The sequence below is a fragment of the Lontra canadensis genome, unplaced genomic scaffold (genome assembly GCF_010015895.1).
Source record: "Lontra canadensis isolate GAN:19392208 unplaced genomic scaffold, GSC_riverotter_1.0 scaffold376, whole genome shotgun sequence".
NCBI lineage: Eukaryota > Metazoa > Chordata > Mammalia > Carnivora > Mustelidae > Lontra > Lontra canadensis.
The window spans coordinates 81411-104729 of NW_022631370.1; the positions used below are offsets into that span (position 1 = coordinate 81411).

At 37.4% G+C, this 23319-nt stretch overlaps 1 protein-coding gene across 1 annotated transcript in view; it reads left to right on the forward strand.

Annotated features, from left to right (window-relative positions):
• The window catches only part of LOC116862911 (S1 RNA-binding domain-containing protein 1), a gene marked incomplete at its 5' end in the record, with an annotated part of 105980 nt that overhangs the window by 81104 nt on the left and 1557 nt on the right, over positions 1 to 23319 (forward strand). The window contains one exon of the mRNA XM_032850365.1: positions 15018 to 15109. Coding sequence (XP_032706256.1) covers positions 15018 to 15109 — 92 coding nt within the window. The remainder of the gene's footprint in view (positions 1 to 15017; positions 15110 to 23319) is intronic.

A 23319-nucleotide genomic window follows, 5' to 3' on the forward strand; every position in this document is an offset into this window, starting at 1 on the left:
AAACAAACTAATTTCAGTGGTGTAGCCATAGTAAGGAAAAACGTTGTAGAAAAAAAAAAAAAAAAACCTCTAACTTGAATCCAAGTGAAGTCCTGAAGTCTATATGCTTTGTCCTTTGAGGTATGGGAGCAAATTAGTGTTTTGACATAACAATCTTTGGCACAGTGATCCCTTTGTATATGCAAATAGAGCATAAAATTCTAATGATAATGGATTTTCTTTTTTAGGGATTATATCATTATATTGTGTACTGCTCTCTGAAAATCCTAGTTTGTTTAGTTTCTGATGTATCTAACCAGATGACCTGATCGTGAATGTTCCACCCTAAACAATTTATGTATTTGTGTGCTTCTCCAGCATCTCCTGCTTTGAATATTCCTCAGAAATCATTACTGTTTCTTAAGAGTCAGATCTGAGAAGAAACAGAGACCATCATGCAAATTACATTAACCTCTGGGAACGAAATGCTTATTGATTGACCTTCACAAACAACTTTGAAAAGGTTCCAAAACTTTCTTATTATTGGGAAAACCTGTGAAAAGACGACTGGGAGGGAGGAACAGACAGAGAGTAGATATCTAAACAGAAAGAAGTCTGGCCGAACAGTTCTGGAGCTTACTTTTTCTTTTTAAGGCTTGGTTTCAGATGATCTTGGCCTAATTTGAGTTCTTTGATTCTCTCTTACTCCATAGGTAAAATGAAGAGGTACTTGTGATCCTGACTCCCTTATAGGAAGTTAGAGTTAGTAGATCTTAAAGCACTTTCAAAAAGCTATAATTATGCAAATGCAGGAGATTTGTATTATTACTTTAGAATAACTGAAAAGGGCCTTGCTAAAATAATACCCGTCTGTAGAGTAAGCAAAGCATTCTGTGGCCATTTTCTTTTCTGCATGGAAGATCCAGTTTGACCAAATTATCAGACGGACAGGATATGGACAGGTGCCATTGCACTCGGCTGTTTTCTCTTTTGTGAGACTCTTGAGTTGAATGTTTCTCTGGGCAGCTAATCTTTGGCAGTGAGGCTTTGTTCTAGTAGCGGCATCTGGCACTAGATTGATTTAACCACGTCTGAGGTTTGCTCTTTTCAGAATGTGCTCTCTAGGCAGCTTCTGTGCGTCTCTGACATGACCACATGCTGCTGCTGCTTTTCCTGCCTTCTAGCACCACATGTGAGGCTAAGGCCTCCTGACACCTGCCATTTGGAACTTTTACTTGCTGAAAAATGTCAAGATTAGCAGACAAGATGAGGACATATATAACTGATCACTCTTCCCTTTCTCAGGAATCGAGCGCATTTATTCATCCATGGATAAATTGCTGAAATGGTACAGTTCTCTTAGCTTTGGAGAGCACACGGGGTTTGTGTAGAAGTTTGTATGTCTTGGCGTGTTCTTACTCTCCTTTATACTTATTTGGTGTGTTACTAATTTGCTATTTGTGTAAGCAAAGGTTTTAGTGATTATTTTATGGATTTCACTGGGTAAATGGTGAGGGTCAGCCAGAGAACTCCTCCACATTCCTCATTTTTATTAAGAATCTCACTAGGAAATTGCAGATCTTCAAGGATGAGCTTCTGTTATGATCATATTTCCGTATATGTATGCACACACTAATGATTGTCAAATCTTAAATGGCCAGGAGTAAGACATCCTGTTTGAGGTCCCTGGTGGTTCCTTTTTTTTTTTTTTTTCCTACCTTGAGCCACCCAGAGGAAAGATGGGGGAATAAAGGAAGAGCTAACCTAATTAGTCTGTTCCATGTAGGGACTGGCATCTAAATGACTGAGGAAAGAAACTGAACTCTGGGACAAAATGAAGGCTTAAAACACTATTTTGCTTATTGTTACCTTTCAGTTGTATGGATAAATCATAATTGGCTGTGTGCTACTGAGTAGACTCTTCTGTTTCTCTTATCTTGATCTTCATGTTGGATCTCAAGTCCATAACATCACAGAGATGGTGATGCCCTAACTTGGTAGAGTTTGAGTGAGAAGTTCTACTGACTCTAGGTATTTTGAACTGCAAAAAAATATAAAAGAGTTGGGTGAGAAGATGCCTAAAAGTGAAGTTATGGGGAGCCAGACCATGTTCAGAGGCTGTGGATCACCTGTGAAACTCATCTTCTGGCCTCTCTTTGGACAGCTTCCTTTGAAGTGGCTTGAAGTGGCTCAGTGGAAAAGGGAGGATGAATATTGGCTAATGGGCTTATTCTTTGTAATGTAATATATGAAAGTTAGTAGAAATAAAAAATCCATCCCCAGCAATTAGAAGGCAGTGAGGACTAATGACTTTTATGTTACCAACAATATCCATGTATTAGAACATAAATATTTGAAAGCATTTTACTGGAAGCCTGGTAGTTCTACAGTGAACAAAGCTTTTTGCTTCACATCCTGTGTTAACTTGAATTATATAAAGAAGGACTCTTTTTGCAAACCTAAATGGATTTTCTTCATCTTTTAACTTAACTTTTAACTTAAATCCTTCCTATTGTTAAGGTTTCTCCATAAAAATCACAGAGTATGTGGCTTAGGTCATGGTTGTAGAAATAATGTTCAGTAAGCTTCTTTTTTTTTTTTTTTAAAGATTTTATTTATTTATTTGACAGGCAGAGATCACAAGTAGGCAGAAAGGCAGGCAGAGAGAGAGAGGGAAGCAGGCTCCCCACTGAGCAGAGAGCCCCGATGTGGGGCTCAATCCCAGGACCCTGGGATCATGACCTGAGCCGAAGGCAGAGGCTTTAACCCACTGAGCCACCCAGGCGCCCCTGTTCAGTAAGCTTCTTAACCTTAGATTTCATTTGGGGATGTGGATAATTATCAAGGAGTAAACATGGAGTATTTTGGGTTTCACCTTAGAAACTACTAATCTTACTGTTGCTTCTTCCTGAATTAAACCTTTCTGATATATTTTTTTGAAGTATGTTTCATACATTGCAAGTTATGGTCCTAGACAAGATTAGAACTTTGGTTGCCACCTTTGGCTTCTTTTAATTTAAAGTTAATTTAGAGTTCAATAACTTTTCAACAAAGAAAGGGCCGTAATGATACGTGAATTGTTTTTAAATCTTTAGTGAAGAAGGCTATAAAATTAGACAAAAATATCAGAGGGGAGATGAACCATGAGAGACTGCGGACTATGAGAAACAAACTGAGGGTTTCAGAGAAGACGGGGACTGGGGAGATGGGTTAAGCCAGTGATGGGTATTAAGAAGGGCATGTATTGCATGGAGCACTGTGTGTTATATGCAAATAATGAATCATGGAACACTACATCAAAAACTAGTGATGTACTGTATGGTGACTAACAAAATAAAAAAGAAATAAATGCTAGCCCTTTAACAGGATAAAAAAATATCAAAATAAATCATACGTATCTCAGGGAATTCTCTTTTCTCTATATCCTCTACTATGGTGCACTGTTTATCTTTGTTTCCATTATTCTGTAGAGTAGACATATTTCTTACAGCTTTAAATATGGCATTAAAAGCCATAGGCCTGATCAGTGATTCTGAAAACACTGGCTCAGAAGTTCATATTCTTTTGTGCTAGCATTCTCTCCACTTTTCTCAGTTGATACCTCAGGCCTGTTTGCAGCTGAATTTATCCATTCCATAATAATACTAAAGCCAGTTAGTTGCAAATTTTCTTTTCCTCCTGAAAATGATGAGCATATTTAGGATGATAGTTGTAATAGGCTTTGCTAAAAGGAAACAAAACAGGAAAGTGGATATGAGTGACATTTATATTTGCTTATGCAGATGGGAAACCACTAAGCTTTCACATTTTTCAAGGGTTTGTTATTTCTTTTGAATTTGTGAAGCTTTAGAACAGTGGTTCTCAAAGTATAGTTCCAGTCTTCATCAAAATTAAAAACTGTTTTGTTACCAAAGACCATTAAGAAAATGACCGGGCAAGCCAAAATTTGGGAGAAGATGTATGCAAATCACGTGCCTGATAAAGACTTATATTTATATATATTTATATGCTTATAAATATATGTTTATAATACATAAAGAACACTTATGACTCGATAACAAGCAAATGAGCCAATTAAAAATCGGCAACAGATTTAGATAGGTATTTCACTAAAGAAGATTAGGAAAGGCCAACATATACATTGAATAAATGCTCAGCATCATTAATTAAAGAAATGTAAATTAAATTATAAGTAAAAAGATACCACTTAGTAACTACTAGAATAGCTATTCAAAAAGACACTAACAAGTATCATCATGGAAATGAATAAACTGCAGCGAGGCAGTTTCTTTTGAAATTAAGCATAAATTTATACTTTAGCATTTCTACTCCTGGGAACCTAAGAGAAATGAAATGTGTGTCCAACATAAAGATTTGTACATGGATATTTATAGCAGCATTCTTCCTAATAACAGAAAACTGTAATGAACCCCAGAGTCCATTGACTGATGAACAGATAAATAAAATGTGCTATATCTAGAACAGTGGAATAGTTTTCATCAATAAAAAGGAAACAGTGATGCTCAACATGGAGGAATCTCAAAAACATCACAAGTGAAGAAGCCGGACATAGAAGACCACTGCTTTTATTATTATAGTTATGCAAAATGTCCAGGTGAGGTGAATATATAGAGACAGAATAATAGAAAGTAGATACCTGGGCTGGAGGTAGGAATGAGAACTGTAAATGGGCACACACTATCTCGGGGATGGAGATGTTCTGAGATTGGATTTTGGTGATGGTTATATAACATTTACTAAAAGTCAATGAATTATATACTTAAATTGGGTGAATTTTATGAACTATAAATTATACCTCAATAAAACCATAAAACAAAAAGTATGGTCCCAGGACTAGCAGCATCAGCACAACCAGAGAATTTGTTAGTAATGCAAATTCTTGGCCCCAGTGAAGCAGAAACTCTGGGGGTGGGGCCCAGCTCGCTGCGGTTTAACAGCCTGCAACAGATTGTGATGCAGGATCAAGTTGGAGAACCATTGTTCTAGAAACATACTTGGCGATCATGAAGGTCACATGGAGATGGGGGTAGTTTGAGGTATAGTTTGTAGACATTCTGTCTACTCTGTTCCTGTAGCTTCAGGAAAGATTTGAATTAAGGAATGTTGTAGTAGAGCTAAAGAAAATTACAGGGCAATGGTAGTAAAAATAAACTGGCCTTTCATGTTCTTGCTATGTCCCCACAAGAAGCTTTATGATTGTGATGTTTGTGTACCACATATGTTAGTAAATTCCTGTGTTCTTTTAGGCTTGCTGTTATTTAACAAACATAGCATAAACAGGTTCATTTGCCATAACGACAGTGGAAGTTTAGATCCTTGAAAGGAATTATTTCTCCTAAATACTTACACAGTGTAATATAGCAGAGCCAGAAATGTGCAGTGATCCCCAAAAAGTAAAGATCTGACTATAGATAAAGAAGTAAACAGAGTAGTCAGCTGAACTGAAATTTGTTCTCTCCCTCCATCTGTTCAGTGTACCTTTAAAAACCACGATTAGGGGGCGCCTGGGTGGCTCAGTGGGGTTGAAGCCTCTGCCTTCGGCTCAGGTCATGATCCCGGGGTCCTGGGATCGAGCCCCGCATCGGGCTGTCTGCTCAGCAGGGAGCTTGCTTCCCCCCCAACTCTCTGCCGGTCTCTCTGCCTACTTGTGATCTCTGTCAAATAAATAAATAAAATCTTTAAAAAAAAAAACCAAACAAACAAACACGATTAGGGGGCGCCTGGATGGCTCAGTGGGTTAAAGCCTCTGCCTTCCACTCAGGTCATGATCCCAGAGTCCTGGGATCGAGGTCTGCATTAGGCTCTTTGCTTGGCAGGGAGCCTGCTTCCTCTTCTCTCTCTCTTTGCCTGCCTCTCTGCCTACTTGTGATCTCTGTCTGTCAAATAAATAAATAAAATCTATTAAAAAAAAAAAAACAGCCTTTTTTTTTTTAATAGATTTTATTTATTTGTCAGAGAGAGAGAGAGAGAGAGCACAAGCAGGCAGAGGTGGAGAGAGAAGCAGGCTCCCCACTGAGCAAGGAGCCCGATGCGGGACTCGATCTCAGACCCTGGGATCATGACCTGAGCCGAAGGCAGCGGCTTAACCCACTGAGCCACCCAGGCATACCACCCCCCGCAAAAAATAAAACAAAAACCACGATTAGAAAATTTGTTGATCTAGAGTAGTATCGTATGCCTGGCTTGTATGTTTAAGTTAGTCCCTCCACCCCTCCAAGCATCTGGGTGGCCAGAGGAAATTTTGAAGGCTGTGGCTACTCAGGCTGCTATCTGGTGCATGTGTAAGATGAAGTTCGTAGATAGGGTCTCTCTTAACAGGGGCAAGGGAGCCGGGACGATGACTTCTGCCAAGGTGTAAATTCACTTCAGAGGAAAATAGGGGTGTGGAGGGTTAGGAATAAAACTAATATGAGAAGGGAGAAAAGTAGGAATGGGTGACAAGGTATGAAAGCTGATCAAGCCGATCAATATGCGTCATTTATTAGCAGAGTTCGCTGAGGTTATCAGTGGTAATATTTAGAAGAGTATTAGGGAATGTAGCATAAACCATTACTGTTTCCTTGGGACGTCTCGGTGGCTCAGTCATTTAAGCTGCTGCCTTAGGCTCAGGTCATGATCCCGGGATCCTGGGATCAAGTCCCGCATCGAGATATTTGCTGAGCAGGGAGCCTGCTTCTCTCTCTGCCTCTGCCTCCCACTCTGCCTGCTTGTGCTCTCTTTCTCTCTCTCTGACAAATAAGTAAATAAATAAAATCTTAAAGAACACACACACACACACACACACACACACAAAGAAAAAACCATTGCTGTTTCCCAAACTTTATTCTAGTGTGGCTAAAAAGAGCTGAGCTACTACTCACTGGCAAAGTAAGTCTCAGCCTCTGTCTTTTTAGTTATTGTTAATGTTATTATTTTACTTTTAATTGTCTCATTTCCTTTGCTTCTCTCCTTTTTTGTTATTATTGTTCTTTCTTAAAACTTAATAATTAGAATGACATTATTGAATACTTATTATTAGCAAAATATGAGAATATTAAATCCTCTTAATTGGTAATTTCGATTCTGACTTCTGTTATTGGATGGATAATAAAAGAATAAAGTATGCTAACAATCTGCACTCTTTATATTTACTAGTGGATAAACTTGCAGACGTATATAAGCTAGAAAAGGTGAAAAGATGAGTTAATGAGGCAAATTTTTCCCTTTGTAAGAAAATTCAACACAATTCTCTATGCAACTCTCAAATTTATATCTGAATAGAACTGCATTTGAAAAAGAGTAAACAAATACAGATAACTGGTTATTATATGAATAAGTAAAAATTGGGCAGTAAAAAATGGACAGTTTTGGAGTTAAATGTAAGAATCAGGAGAAGCATACTTTTTGGTGTGGGGTGGGGTGTTGGCTGGTAGGTTGACATCATGTTCTTTAGATCAGTACATTTCAAAATGTTGATCAGAGGACATTTTCACTGTAAAATCAGGTCAGTCTTTTATTCCCTGCCCTCTTAGTTTTTGTGTCTTTTCAGTCATGAACATGGAATGTCTATAGTACTTCCGCAGACAGCCCTTTCTTCTGTAGTTGGTGTTCCTCTCTTTGCCTGATTTTCTTGTCTTGGAGGCAGGGGGCCCTGTCCTTTTGCTTATAGTCTGACACGACTCGGGCTCCCAGCCTTGTGATTGGTTGCTCCTGTGGCAGCTTTTTCTTGAGCTCCCTTAGTGGTACCATGCAGTACTTGCAACAACTTCTTATTAGTCTCAAATGTCGATGGGGGGGGGGGGCGGAGAAATAAAGGAGGGATTTTTTAAAAGGAAAGCAGGTGAAGGGAAGGGAAAGAGAGACTAAAAGCGATGCTTACTGTGTAAAGTAGCGGTCATTTCTGCTGGTGCCATTCTTGGTTAGAAATAGCTTCTACCTCAGTGGAGGGACCCAACCTCCAGATAGGAGGCAAGCTCGCCATCCTCTTTGTTTCTCAATTTGTTGATTTGCTTTCCCCATAACAGCGTTTGAAGATACCAGTGATTTTTGTCTTCTCTGTTGTTGGATGGCCCAGGGCCAGCAGCAATAGTGATGTCAGTGTAGTGTTTTGCCACACTGTGGTTCGCTGTAGAGGCTCAGCATCACTGTGCATATAAACGGCTGATGCTGAAGAGCAGAATCAGAGTCTCTCGTGAGTACTCTTGGTGTATTTCTAGCATGGACAGATAGGTAGCTGGTGCTTTGTGGAACCTTAAACTCCAAATTAAAGTTCTGCTGCATAGTCACTAATTTGGGTCTACCTTTTTTGGGTTTCCTTTGTGGCCAGAAAGTATTCTTTTCATCTGCTGTGGTATGGGGCACTGAAGGAAAGGTAGCCGAGGGAATTCTGTACTGTTGCAATCTTGCTCTGTGGCTAAGATACAGTAAGATGTGCATCTGGGAGTACATACACCTTTGGGAGACATTTTAAGTTCTCCCAGGCTTATTATGGTCCTCCGTGTGATTAGTGTACTATTGCTAGGCTTATTCTCTTTGAAAAATGCTCATCTTCTGAAAGAAGGTTTAGAATTCTTGTTTCTTTCTTTTTAAACTGGTAATTGAATTCTTTCTAACTGGTCTTCCACCAGATGGTGCTAGTGTTACATAGCTGAAGATAAACTTGGCGGCTTTGAAATTTTGAGCTTGTATGCCTTCTGCCTTTCTCCTTCACCCTACTTCATTTTTAGTGTTTTATCCACATACACCGCTTTCCTAGCACGCTGCTGTGTCATCTCACATCTTGTATGTTGCAGGTAGTGAATTGATATTTCCTTGGCGATCATGAAGGATAACTTAGGTGGTGGGTTCAGAGGCCAGGGACTGAGTAAAACTTAAAGATATACAGTATGTAATTTCTTGTAAAATTTTTATCATACATTTGTTTCTTATCTGGTCTGTATGTACAAATTGAGACCTTACTCTTGACTTTTCTGCTTGGCCACCTTTTATGTTACAGCAATATCATAAAATGTTACCGTTTGAGATCTAGAAGCCATGTTTGGAAGTTTTTACTAACAAGTGACATGTTTACCCAGATTAAGTTCAAAATAACTTTAATTACTATGCAAAACAGTTTGGTAGAATAAAAGAAAATGTTGGGCATTATGTGATATCAGATTTCCTGGGCAATTAACAATTGTTATTTTAGACTTAATTTCTAAACTTTTTCTGTTTACAAATATTACATGGCTATTGCCAAAAAATCTAGAGTTAAAGGAATAACTCATTTAAATACTATTAACATTATATACATAAGCCTTCTCTTTTCTTCTTTTTATATAGATCTATATTTTAAAATATCAGAGTTGTTTTCATATCATAGTCATATAACCAGTTTTTTTCACCTAGTATTTTGTAACCAATTTTTAGCGACAGTATAGGTTTTCATTTAATGAACCCTTTAATGATAGGTGTTTTGATTTTCAGTTTCTTTCAGTAAAAGCTTGACTAGCACTTTTTCATTTTTTGTGTATTTTAAGATCTCTTTTATATGAATTCTTAAAAATGTAATAGCTGATTCAGAAAGAATGCATGTTTTTGTAACTTGATCTATATTTTCAAGGTACCATCTGAAAGAATTCTATAGTTTAAACGTCTTCAGCAGCAAATGATTTTCCTTGTTTCTTTGCTTCCTTATCACCAGGTTACCCTGGTTTTTAAAGCAACTAGTTACTGTTCATTTGAGACTCCCTGAAATGGCAGTTCATCACTAAATTCTAGAACCTAAAATTGTTTTGATATTTTCTTAGAAATAAGCTTTATCCTTTAAACATTAAATCCTAGACCCCCTTTTTTTCACGGTGGTTTGGTTTTGGCTTTGTCTCCTACCCCCTAAAAGTACAACAGCCATCCTTTCATACTTCAGAATGGGTTATCTCTTGTGCAAAGCACAGAATCAAGGTCTCTGTTGGCTGTTTTAGCACTTTCTGTTACTTGTTGGGAAACTTAGCTCAAGCCATTACTCTTTCCGTATGAATGTTCCTTAGTCTGAAAATTTGGAAGAATGGTTTTTAGATAAATTGTTTTTAAAAGCTTTAGTGAAATTAATTGTGCATTTAATGTAGTAGCTATTTAGTGCATGTTTTTTGGTGGCAGAAGGAAGAAAAGAAAGCTTGTTACGTAACAGTAAATTTTGAAGAATTCTAATGTACTTTTGAAAAGAAGAACACATCAGTTTTTGTTTTTGTTTTTTTAAAGATTTTATTTATTTGACAGAGATCACAAGTAGGCGGGGGGGGGGGGAGAGCAGACTCGCCGCTAAGCAAAGAGCCCAATGTGGGGCTCCATCCCAGGACCCTGAGATCATGACCTGAGCTGAAGGCAAAGGCTTAACCCACTGAGTCACCCAGGCACCCCAAGAACATATCAGTTTTTTTTGATTTAAGCTCTCTATCTTGGCTGATTTTGATATCTTAATAAAAAACTGCATTTTCATTTAAATAGATTACCTTTGAATTGAATTTCTCCTGTTAACATAAGGAAGCATGTGATTTATTTTAAAATAAGAGAAAACACCAAAGCTATTTTTGTATTTGGGAAATGGGGAGAAGAGAGGAGATATCATGGAACTTTGTAAATGAATGTAAAAAGTATTAGTCTAATAACTTAAAAAAACAAACGGCTGGTTTTCCTGTCTCATGAAAAGAGTCCCCACCCAACCCCATCTCAATTTGGTAAAAGAAATTGCCATTCTCCAAAAAAAAAAAAAAAAAAAGAAAAAAAATTGCCATTCTCTTTATTGTCAGAACAAATAGTCACTATAAGAAAACTACTTTCAAACTGGGTTTTATTTTTTTTTAAGATTTTATTTATTTATTTGACAGAGAGGTCACAAGTAGGCAGAGAGGCAGACAGAGAGGGGGGAAAGCAAGCTCCCTGCTGAGCAGAGAGCCTGATGTGGGCTTGATCCCAGGACCCTGAGATCATGACCTGAGCCAAAGGCAGAGGCTTAACCCATTGAGCCACCCAGGTGCCCCAACAAATTGGGTTTTAAAAGATTCATCAACATACAATGTTTTCGCAGAAGACACTTATAAATTCTGTAATTTAAACATATCTTTCCAAAAAATAAAATTAAAATGATAAATGATCAGTTTATGTAATGTCATTGAATTTAACTTGAGATATAACAATTTAGCATTTTTAATGTAAATTAAAATGATAAATGATCAGTTTATGTAATGTCATTGAATTTAACTTGAGATATAACAATTTAGCATTTTTAATGTAGAGTTTATTAAAATTTTTAAAACTGAATTTAAAAGTATATGCATCCATATACTGGGCATTTCACTTACTTTTTAGTTTTGGCTGTGTGGTTTGTATTTTTTTTTTTTAATTAAAAAAAGACCCTAAAATCGTGTGAATTTGATTGTTTTTAGAAATACATATTCAATTATAGACTATTAGCGCATTAACATATATATTAAGTAAAATGTAAGTCTGGTGGTAGCTTCTGAAATTTACCTACATATTTTTAACACTTGAGATACTGTATGTATATATTTAAGTATTTGTGTGCACTAGCAATTTGAAGGGGCTTCAGATCACTGTAATAATATTGAACCTTCAGTTCATTTACAACTATGTCAGTTAAATTCCCCCCAAATAATAAATTCTGCTCAGAATCTTGTCTGGTTTATGGCAAAATAAATAAAGCAATCAAATTGCTAAGATTATGCACCCAGTTTCTTTACACCTGAGAGAAATTAGTTTTGTGGAATGTAATATTTATTAAATCGTGAGCTGTCTGAATTTTATGTAAAGTTCATTTTTGCTTTTCTCAAAATATATAGAGATAATTGGAATACTTTTCCATAGCCTATTGGGAAACTTGCAATAAACAGAAAGTGGCTTAGAAAATCTAGCATATTTTTTGAGTGTCTATCTTTGACATCCAAATGGGAATGAACAAAATGGGGGTGGGAGCATTATAAACACTTAATCTTTGTAAATTCTCCTGGAAAAAATCATCACCACTCCCAGCTTGATTTGTTTCATTTAGTTCTTGCCACATAAACTTCTTAGGTCCTTATATGTTGTATATTGAAGAAATCAGTGTTGAGGGTTTTTTGTTCATTTAGGTATTGGAGCATTCTGTTCTATGCTTAGAAGTGACCTGTTTATTGGACCCATGCTATCTAATAACTAAAGCATATGAAATTTACTATGTTTTGTATTGATTTAATATTAACATTAATCTAAAATATTTCAGTGCAGTGTGTCACATCTGTTTTGTATTCCTCTGTTTAAAAGAAGTGGCAGTGTGGTATTTGGAGGAATATTTATTATCTGAGTGTTTTTCTTTGCAACAGTTTCCCTCAGTCTATTGAGAATTATAACTTCCAAGAGACAGTGAATCACCCAGCAAATTCTCAGGTACCAAACTGCTAAAAGCCACAGTTAACTGGAATTTTTATTTACCACTTCATTACCCTTTACTTAACAGTGGCAATTTTGAAGACTTTTTAAAATGATAGAAAATAAATCTGTGGTGAAATATTTTAAAATATTCTTTCCCTTAATAATCAGTCCAGCCTATACTTCATGGATACTCTAGGTTTTTTCAAGAAAAAAACTTTGTTAGACTGTTGATTTGTGTTTGAAACCAGTTTTCCATGACCAGTGACTGAATATTCTTACCCTGTGATGGTGCTTCCTAACTTTTTGAGGGGTTATGGGTTTTAAGTAATCACTGAAAACTATACTCCCGTTTCCTAAACAAAAATGCATAGACACCATATTTTGTATGCAGTTTTAGTTAATCCTGTTTCTCCCTACCCAGAAGATCATGAGCCTCTGGTTAGAAACTGCCACTATAATGGAACTGAAAAATCCCTTCTAGAGTGTTGGTTTTAACATCCTGTTACGCCACATTAAGAGTTTTCTTCACTTCAAGCTTTATTTAACATTATGTTTTCTCCTTCATCATTACATAGTAGAAGTTAAGCGGAATCTATATCTTATTTTGGAGAAAAAGCACAATTACCTTTTAATTTTAAAGTGCATATCTGAAACTGTAGAATATATTTGGCCTTCTAGGTGCTTTAGATTCTACCTTAGATACATAAGAAAGGAAGAAGATGGTTTTTCCGTAAAAAGGTTGTTATTACACTTATTGTTTAGCACAACAGTATGGGTTTTCATTTTAATGAGAGGTTTAAAGCTATTCACGGGGCACCTGGGTGGCTCAGTGGGTTAAGCCTCTGCCTTCAGCTCAGGGCATGATCTCAGGGTCCTGGGATCGAGTCCCACATCGGGCTCTCTGCTCAGCGGGGAGCCTGCTTCCTCCTCTCTCTCTCTGCCTGCCTCTCTGCCTACTCGTGATCTCTCTCTTTGTCAAATAAATAAATAAAATCTTAAAAAAAAAAAGCTATTCAGAAGTTGTTTCTGTGCTGGTTAAGAGTGTAACTTAGGTTTAAAGCAGATTAGGGTTCAAATTCAACTCAGTAGTTTACCAACCACGTGACCTTGGGCATATTACTTATCTGTTAAAAAAAAATCACCATAAAAGGATTAAATGAGATAAAGTCTATAAAGTGGTTGATTTTGTACTTTGTGTGTAATATGCACTCAGTTACCTCTTTCTGTACGATGATGGTAGTATTGATGATGGTAAACAATTACAGAGTGTTCATTTTTCTTATTAGGAAATTGAGGACAGTAGACTTGGTTGCAAAAAATACATATAAATCTTCATATTCCCCAAAATAATCTTCTGAAGTCTTGATGGCTTGTAATTGTTGTCAAAGTTTAGTCAAGAATTCTTCAAAGATGGGTAGCAAACTAACTATTTTCATACTTTTCTTATCAGTGTTCAGCTGTTACAGTGAGGCAATATGTTAAAAGTGACCCACTAAACTTGTCTCACAATTAAAGTAAATATTGAGGAACAGAGAAAGGAAGACGTTTCTAAGAGTGGATTAAAAAGCACAAACATGTTTTTGAGTCTTGACACCTGGCTGGTCTCATGGTAAAGCCACAGGTATCATGAATACTTCGGGTAGATAATGTTCCTTTGCATATTATGTCATAAAGAATACCTCCAACTTAGGGGCACCTGGGTGGCTTAGTTGGTTAAGTGTCTAACTTCAGCTCAAGCCATGATCTCAGGGTCCTGGGATCGAGCCCTGTCTCTGGCTCCCCGCTCAGTGGGGCGTCTGCTTCTCCCTCTCTCTCTGTCCCTCCCCCCACTTATGTGCTCACATATGTCTATTTCTCTAAGAAATAAATAAAATCTGAAAAAAAGAATACTTGTAATTTAAAAATGTTGAAGGAGTGAAGGAGTGATGTCAACCACTGTATACTTGTCCACTGTAAAAGAGTGTTCCCACCGTGGTTTGAAAAGTATTTGGAGCCGAAGAAGAAGAGGATAATGTGTATTATGTTTTGATTAAATAATGGTTTAATACCTGCCTGAAGTGAAAGGCTTCAAGTTTACTAAAAGGATGATTTCAGGCCCTCCTGAAAAGAAGTGGGATAATATCCTGTCTGATCCGTTTCCTATTCACATTTGTGGTTGTTCATTATAATTGAGTAATAATCATGGCAGTGTTTATGGCAGTGATTTTTTATATACCCATATGTGCACATATCCACTCACATGTATGTGTTCTCCATGATACTTTAGAATGATTAATTCAGTTGGGAGTCATAGTAACAGATTATGAACAGAAGAGAATCTCAGTATATTCTAGAAATTCAAAGTTTGCATTAGGGGAAAGGGTCCATTGTGTTCATCTATAAACTGTGTCCTTACTACTGACAGGAAACAACTCAATGAATTTGTTATGGATTTAAACCTGTGTATTTCCTCTGTGAAGAACACAAACCTTACTTGATCACTTTATGAAAAATTATATGCTACAGGTACCACTGAAATATAAAGAAAGCACTTTGCACTGCAATTCTTTTTCTTATAATGCCCAGTCTTATTCATTAATTTTCTTTGACAGGGAGAAAGTTTGGAAAATCATATCTCCCCTTTTCTTTCTTCTCAGTATCGTCAGTGAAGCAGGGGCGTCTATCTACAGTGTCAGCCCTGAAGCTAACAAAGAGATGCCAGGGCTGGACCCTAATTTGAGAAGTGCAGGTAAGAAACTATAGGCCATCACAAAGGTGTGTGGTTTTGATATTTTGAAGGACTTTTATTTTTAGCAAGCAAGAAAATTTAGAAGATATATGTATACAAATTAGCATGTTAGAAAATGGTTGATTGGAATAGTAGTTAAAATTATGGAAAAGAAGAGGAAGAATACTGTTTTTAAAGAGTATAGTAAGGGGCGCTTGGGTGGCTCAGTTGTTAAGCATCTGCCTTTGGCTTAGGTCATGATCCCGGAGTCCTGCGATGGAGCCTCGATTACATTCCTTGCTCAGTGGAGAGCCTGCTTCTCCTTCTACCACTCCTCCTGCCTATGTTCCCTCTCTCACTGTCTCTCTCTCTGTCAAATAAATAAAATCTTTAAAAAAAAAAAAAGGTATAATAAAAAATTAGTCCAAAACATCTTTAGTAAAATTAGGTGCTTAAGTATTAATAATAAAATTAATAAAATACTCCAGATCTCTTATTACTACTACAAAATATTTATTACAGCTTTTTATTGACAAAAAATAATATATTAACCTAAATATACATAAACACGCACAGCTTCTTGCTATTTGTCGAATGATCAGTTTCTCTTATCTTGCTAATGGGGCAGTCATTAATGTTTAAAACAGCCTACTTTGATTTTAGTTGTATTAGGTTGCTTTGGTTTCTGTTTTGTGGAATAGTTAAAATCTTGTGTGTGAAGAAATTGAGATACTTTCATACATCTAGTGAAAGTAATTTGTATTATAAGCAAATTATTAAATCTGGTAGAGCATCTCTCTGTGTGATAGTGGGGTATTTAGACTACTTTGTTAGAAGGGACTTTTTCATTTAAAATTTTTCCTTAAGGGGCATCTGGGTGGCTCAGTTGATTAAGCGTCTGCCTTTGGCTTTGGTCTTGATCCTGGAGTCTGGAGATAGAGCCCCACATTGGGTTCCCTGCTCAGCAGGGAGTCTGCTTCTCCCTCCTCTGTCCCTTACCCTCTCTTGTGTTCTTGTGCACTTTCTTTCTCTCTCAAATAAGTAAAATCTTTAAAAAAGTAAAATTTTCCTTAAATATTCTCATCAGGTTTCATTGGCTGTTCTTGAAATCTATACTTGGAGATACATATTTGAAAATTTTTGCATTAGTCTGAGGCTAAAAACCTATTTCTTACATTCAAAAGAGTTTATAGTTTCCCTTCAGTTGTTTGTTCCATGATATCCTCTGTCTAAAATGATCATCTTCTCAAACTCAGATCCCAGCTCAAAATCTTGGTCCTTCTGTGAAGCTTTTTCCTATCACAACAGCTCAGTGTGGTCTCTGCCTGCTTGCCTGTGCTCTTCTGGTACTGACCTTGTAATAACAATAGTAATAATAGTAGTAGGAGGAGATACAGTAATCATAGTGGCAGCTGCTAATACTAATCTTTTAAAGCACTTAATGTAGGTGAAACATTGTGGTAAATGCATTACCAGGATTATTTTGTTTTATTCTTATAAACCAAGGCTTAAATTGTCCACATAATCAATAAGTGCATATATAATCCTTGTGTACTTGTATAATAAAAGGATACTTTTTTAAATTAAAAGATAAAATTCAGGGGTGCCTGGGTGGCTCAGTCAGTTGTGTCCAACTCTTGATTTTGGCTCAGGTCATGATCTCAGGGTTCCGAGATCGAGCCCCACGTTGGGGTCCACACTGAGTGTGGAGACTGTTAAAGATTCTCTCTTCCTCTCCCTCTGCCCCTCCCCCACTCTCTCTCTGTCAAAAAATAAATTAAAATTCAATTCAGAACCTTTCAAGTTGGCACTGAAAGGGAATCTTCCAAAAGAACATTTGAAAGAAATATTGCCTAGGGAGTGGCAGTCTCTCAGACCTCCCCCTGCTAAGGGGGCTACTGTTTCCTCTTCACCACTGGCCTATGTGGGTGCGTAACTGTCAACGGTGTTACAGGTGAGACAAGATTGTAACATTCCAACAGGACTGTCTGAAAATAGGGGATAATAAAAAGATTATTATATGGCCCGAATTACTCAGATTCCAAAGTCTGTTTGTGTCTTCAATTTGGGATTCACTGCAGGTATGCCTTCCTGCTATGTCTCAGCTTGCTTTCACCTGGCAATGACTATGTTGATCCCTGTCAACTCAAAACATCCACATAGACATTTTGAGCCTTCAAGAACTGATCCTGGAAGCAATTACTAAAAGAAGGTCAGAGTTTCCATGCTAGGTTTTCTAGAGTTCACTTCTTCCTCAGTTCTTCATTTCTAGTGATTGATGGCAGGGATGACTTTATAATTCATATGAGACCTGTCCTACCTATGGGTGTGGGTTTTCCTTTTCAGCCCTCCATAAGTTTACTATAGCAGAATATAACAGAACCTTAACATTCATGCAGTGTTAAACATATGTAAGAAGATGACCTTCATATTACTGTATCTTCTTGACCAGTTTGTCAGCTTACTGAGAGCAGAGGTTATCCTTATATATTCTTACAGTCCCCCATAATAAGTTCATTATACTGGAGAGGCATTTACATTAGATAGAATAGTAGGTAGGTGATACTAAAATGCTTATTATGGATTTCTGATTTAAAATAGAAGATTGAGTATTCCTTTACTCCCTTCTGAACTCCCATAAAAGTGACAGTAGCGTGATGGAAAGAAGGCACAAACTTACTAGGGCAAAGAAGGGAGAGGAAAGAACAGCAATAATCGTTTTGAAATGGGAAAGCAAATGGCTGAATAATAAGTGATCTAGCCAACTTGAGAAAGTTGAATACTAACACAGCATTGTAGAAAACCAAGAACTAATCTGAAATGATCATGGAATCCTTATAGGTTTGGGAAATGCATGCACCAAGTTACCTTTAGAAGTATCTTGGGAGGGCTGCAGGTAGGCCTAAGTGAGAGGATTGATTGAAAGTTCTGTGTAGAAAGCAGTTGGATGCAATTAAACACAGAATACCATTTAACCCAGCAATTCCACTCCTCAGTATGTACTCAAAAGAGTTGAAAACAAGGACTCAAACGAATACGTGTACGCAGTGCTCATAGCGTACTATTCACATAGCCAAAAGCTGGAAACAACCCAAATGTCCATCACTGGATGGATGGATAAACGAAAGGTGATATATCCATACAACGAGCTATTATTTTTAGTCACAACAAAGAATGAGCACTGACGTGTGCCATAACGTGGGTGAACCTTGAAAACATGCTAAATGAAAGAAGCCAAACACAAAAGGCCACATACTGTATGGTTACATTTATATGAAATGTCTAGAATAAGGCTAACCTATAGATGCAGAAAGCAGGCACTGGGAAGAGGAGAAAATGAAGAGGGACTACTTTAATGGGTATAGGGTTTTCTTCTGGGGCACTAAAACCGTTTTGGAACTTGGTAGAAGTGGTGGTGTGTACAATAGTGTTAAGTGTAATAAATGCCACTGAATTGTACACTTGGAAATAGTTAATTTTATGTTATGTGAATTTCACATCAATTTAAAAAACCAAAATTGTTAGATCTCCTGTTCCACACAGTTGAGTGATTCTCCTTCTTTCATCTTTGTAGAAGACTGGAGATTTTTTTCCTCTGGAGAGGGTTAAATAGAAAGTCTCTCTGCTGGAGGACACAGGTTATACATAATAATGGGGACAGCTGCTGAAAAAAGACAGATTAAATAATTATTTACATGCTGATGTAGAGATCTTACTACTAAATCTTCCATGCAGGAGATAGGGGAATACTGACCTGCACAAGAGAAAATACCTAATGAAACTGAGATCAGAGGGCCACAAGAAATGAGCCAAATCACCATAAAATGAAGCCCACAGTTGATAAACGTCACATTTAGGCAAAGCACTTACAGTCAGCTTTTTGGTACCCTTGCCCTGGTGGACAGTCAAGGGTCACCTATTATGTGAGGAGACTTAACACTGTTGAAGACAGATGTGGCGGTAGTGCAAAAGCCACTGAGAGGAAGTAAAGACTATATAGAAGGAAGGAAAACTTTTACATCCTTAGAGAAAAGAAAGGTATTTTATTCACTTAAATGAACTTGACATAAAGTAATATTCACCCTTTTTAGGTGAATTCTTGAATTTATCTGTGAATTTTGAAAAGCTTAAACTAATCAGGTTACCACAACCACTGACACTACAATTAAGATAAAGAATATTTTTATCTGGCCAACAGATTAGTCTGCTTCTTGTTCAAAAATGAAATTATTAATTAGGGGATCAAGATCATTTATTGAAACAACATTTTAATAAGTTTTATAATGAAAAAATTCTTATTTGGAATTGCTGAATGAAAAAACAGCATGGGAAGTCTTATCTGCCTCTATTGCTATCTGATGGCAAGGAGAAGGGGAAATTGAGGGGAGTATGGGACTTTTTTTAACAAATAAAAATTTTCACTTTGATATTCCTAGATAACAAAATAAGGTAAATTTTTAGGAGAATGAAGTTTAGTACAGTCTTTCAAGCATTAAGTTTATTTGCTTTAGAATGGCTTTTAGATTCTAGATATTTCAGAGTACTGAAGACCAAAACCCATAGAACCCTTTTTCTCCTTTGGATAGAAGATACATTTTGAATGAGGGGGGTGGTGCTTTCAGGGTCACGTCATGTGGTTGTGCAGGTCTGTGCACCAGACATCCTGCCTAACCCTAGGAGGTAGCTCTGCTTACGGACCTATGAGAGCACTCAGTCTCTCACCCCTCCTTTGGGTATAACTAACCTATTTTTTTCCTCTAATGCTTAACTTTTTGTTCAGTAGCAGTTTAGTTGTCTCCCTTTCCCCACTGAGTTACATTATTACCATTTAACAGATTACCGTACATTAAAGATGAAATTCCTATGTGTATTTTTAGTCCTCTTTTCCTTGGTCTCACTTTGCCACAGTGTAAGACTCTCAAGTTATGGTGGCTTATGATGTGACTTGCTTTAATCTTTTTTTAATTGTACTTTTCTTATGCATTTCCTTTTTTCCATATACACTTTGGAGCCATTTAATTGAAATTCTGTTAAATTGGCACCTTTATCCAAGTTCTGTACACTTTATTACTCACAGGCAGCACACACACACACACACACACACACAGAGTAAATGGATTGCCCTTCACAATATTTTCTTACTGGTTTTTGATGGCATATGGTACTCTATCAGTTATTGCCTGGGTGTTTTTATTTTTATTTATTTATTTATTTATTTATTTATTAAAGATTTTTATTTATTTGACAGATCACAAGTAGGCAGAGAGAGAGAGAGCTGAGCAGAGAGCCCGATGCGGGGATCGATCCCAGGACCCTGAGACCATGACCTGAGCTGAAGGCAGAGGCTTTAACCCACTGAGCCACCCAGGCACCCTGCCTGGGTGTTTTTAAACCAGCCAATTGAAGTCTGAGTTCTGATATTTTTTCATTTGACTTGTTCGGGTTTTCTAAAGCGGTCAAACATCATCAGTAAATAGTAATCTAGTTTTAATCTGTAAGGACCTATTTAGCCAGAGCGATGCTATCGATGCCATCCAGTTAAACAGTGATTTTGTTATTTATGCAGTAAAACTTAAACTGACCCTGCCCTCCCCGCCCTTCCTTACTTAAAAGCAAGTCCTGGAAACCAGTCCCAGGTAACAGAGCCCAAATACAAGGGTGAGTCAGGCTAGGTGGAGACATCCAAACAGTGGGGCACACATACTGTCTCCCTAGCTACCGAGGAGTGTGGGCCCCACCTTTCGGGTGCCAATTCTGACCAAGGTAATAGGCTAGTTCAAATATCTACTATAGCGTAAATTGTGATTCAATTGGTCACTTGTGTGTGACCTAGCATGACTGGGCAGCTTTCTCTGTGTGTTGCAATCTCATTGGCCACCTGTGTGTGGCCAGGCTCAACCACATGGCCTTTGCCCTTTAAAAGTTAGTCAGCAAGGCAGAGAGGGGTCACCCTCTCTGTAAGTGGCGGCCCTGACCTGTCGGTTTGATTCTTTTTTTTTTTTTTTTTTAAAGATTTTATTTATTTATTTGACAGAGAGAGATCACAAGTAGACAGAGAAGCAGGCAGAGAGAGAGAGGGAAGCAGACTCCCTGCTGAGCAGGGAGCCCGATGCGGGACTCGATCCCAGGACCCTGAGATCATGACCTGAGCCGAAGGCAGCGCTTAACCCACTGAGCCACCCAGGCGCCCCTGTCGGTTTGATTCTTGATGCTTGGTGTGAAATAAACCTTTGCTTGACCTTCGCTTTGTATCAGTCTCACTCCTTTGATTACGGTCCCATCAAATCTTTTCAGTAATGATACCATCTTTTTTTCCTTGTCCAGTTGTACTGACTAGAATTTTCTGAACAATGGTGAATAGTAAAAGTGACATAGAGATATATTGACATCATGTGGGCAAAATAGTATTGGTATATGCTTAGATATACTACATTAAAAAAACATATAACAGCTTCATTGAGATATAATTTAATAGCATAAAATTTGCCCTTTTAAAGTGTGTAAGTCAGTGTTTTTTAGTACAGTCAGAATGTGCAGCCATCGCCACTATCCAATTTTAGAACATTTTCATCACTCCAAATAGATACCCAGCACCCATTAGCAGTTGGTCCCCCTTGCCCTCTTCCCCCACCCTCTGATAAATACTGATCTACTTCCCGTCTCTATGGATTTGCCTACTGCAGACATTTCATATAAATGGAATCATTACAACATGTGGTCTTTTGTAACTGGCTTCTTTCACTATCATAATGTTTTCGGAGTTCATTCACACTGTAGCATGTATCAGCACTTCATCCCTTCCCATTGCCAAATAATTTTCCATTATTTGGGTATACCATATTTTGTTCATCCATTTATCTGCTGATGGGCATTTGGGTTGTTTTCACTTTTTTGGCTGTTATAAATCATGCTGCTATGAACATTCATATACAGAATTTTATGTGGACATATGTTTTCATTTTTCTTGAATATATACCACACAGTAGTAAAAATTTGCGGACATATGGTTACTATGCTAAACATTTCTAGACTTTTTTTTTTTTTACTTCTGTTGCTACTTTCCTCACTGTTTAGTTTCACCCTCTTTCACTGTGTCCATCTTTTCTTCTCTATCTCACAATGTGCACATGCCCTCAACTTTTGGGCTGTGACTCTTCCTTAGTCTTCGTTCTCTATATCAGCACTCTATAAGACTTCTTTTACCTGAGCTACCTATCTGTATCCTAATTTCAGGAATCTTTTGTCAGCCCGATCATTCTCAACCTACGGGTGTGCATTACTACTGTTAATCCCTTTCTTGTTTACCCTGCCAGCACCATCTTCTCTTGAAAGCCTGGACATACAGCTTTCCAATTTTCCTTTAAACCGTGTTTAGATTCCTCCTTCGTGAACAATGAACATCCTTCCGATGAACAATGTTCATTTTCCTCTTCTATCTCCCATCTCTTCTATGCTTGCTTGAGTTTTTATGCTCTGCAGAGTGAGTAGCATCTGAAAGCAAAATACCAGTTCTAGAAACATTAGGGTCTATGTAGAGGTTGTTTACTGGGGATGTTGTAACTCCAGAGGCTCTTAGGACTTCCTGGAGAATTAATGTGTCATCTAGAAACTGTCATTTAGCAAATCAGTATGAACAAAGGAGATGCTAGCAGTGAACCTATTAGGAGGAACCAGGTAGAAAATAGGTCAAAGTCCTTTTCTATACTTAAAAAAATTTTTTTAAAAGAGAAACCTATTCACACTTAACAAATTATGCAACTGCTCTAACCAGTTTTTAAGTTTAGATTTTCGTAATGTGGGTTTTCCTGGAGGGGTAGATTTGAGAGATTTATCTATTATTAATACCTGTTTTTTGAATTTTTGGTACCTGATGCCTGTGTCTTTCACTTGGTTTCCTGTTGTGGGTTGTTGTGTTTTGTTTGTTTTGTTTTGTTTTTAACCTGAAAGTATTTTGGCAATGTATGTATATGAAAATCAGTCTTATTGGATTATATTTTTGAAGATTAGAATAAAGAAATGATCTTTCCTTCCAGAGACTATCAGATGTTTCCCTGGTGGTATCTACTCTCACTGTGTAATTATACATGTGATTACTGGGGGAAGCAGTTCCCCTGTAACCTGCAGCACTTGCACTCATTAACCTGTTGTGAGGTTTGACAAGAAAATGTATGTGAAGGCCTTGAAGCCTGGAGTCTGCATCTTCTTCAGTGGGGAAATAGGCAGTTTGTATG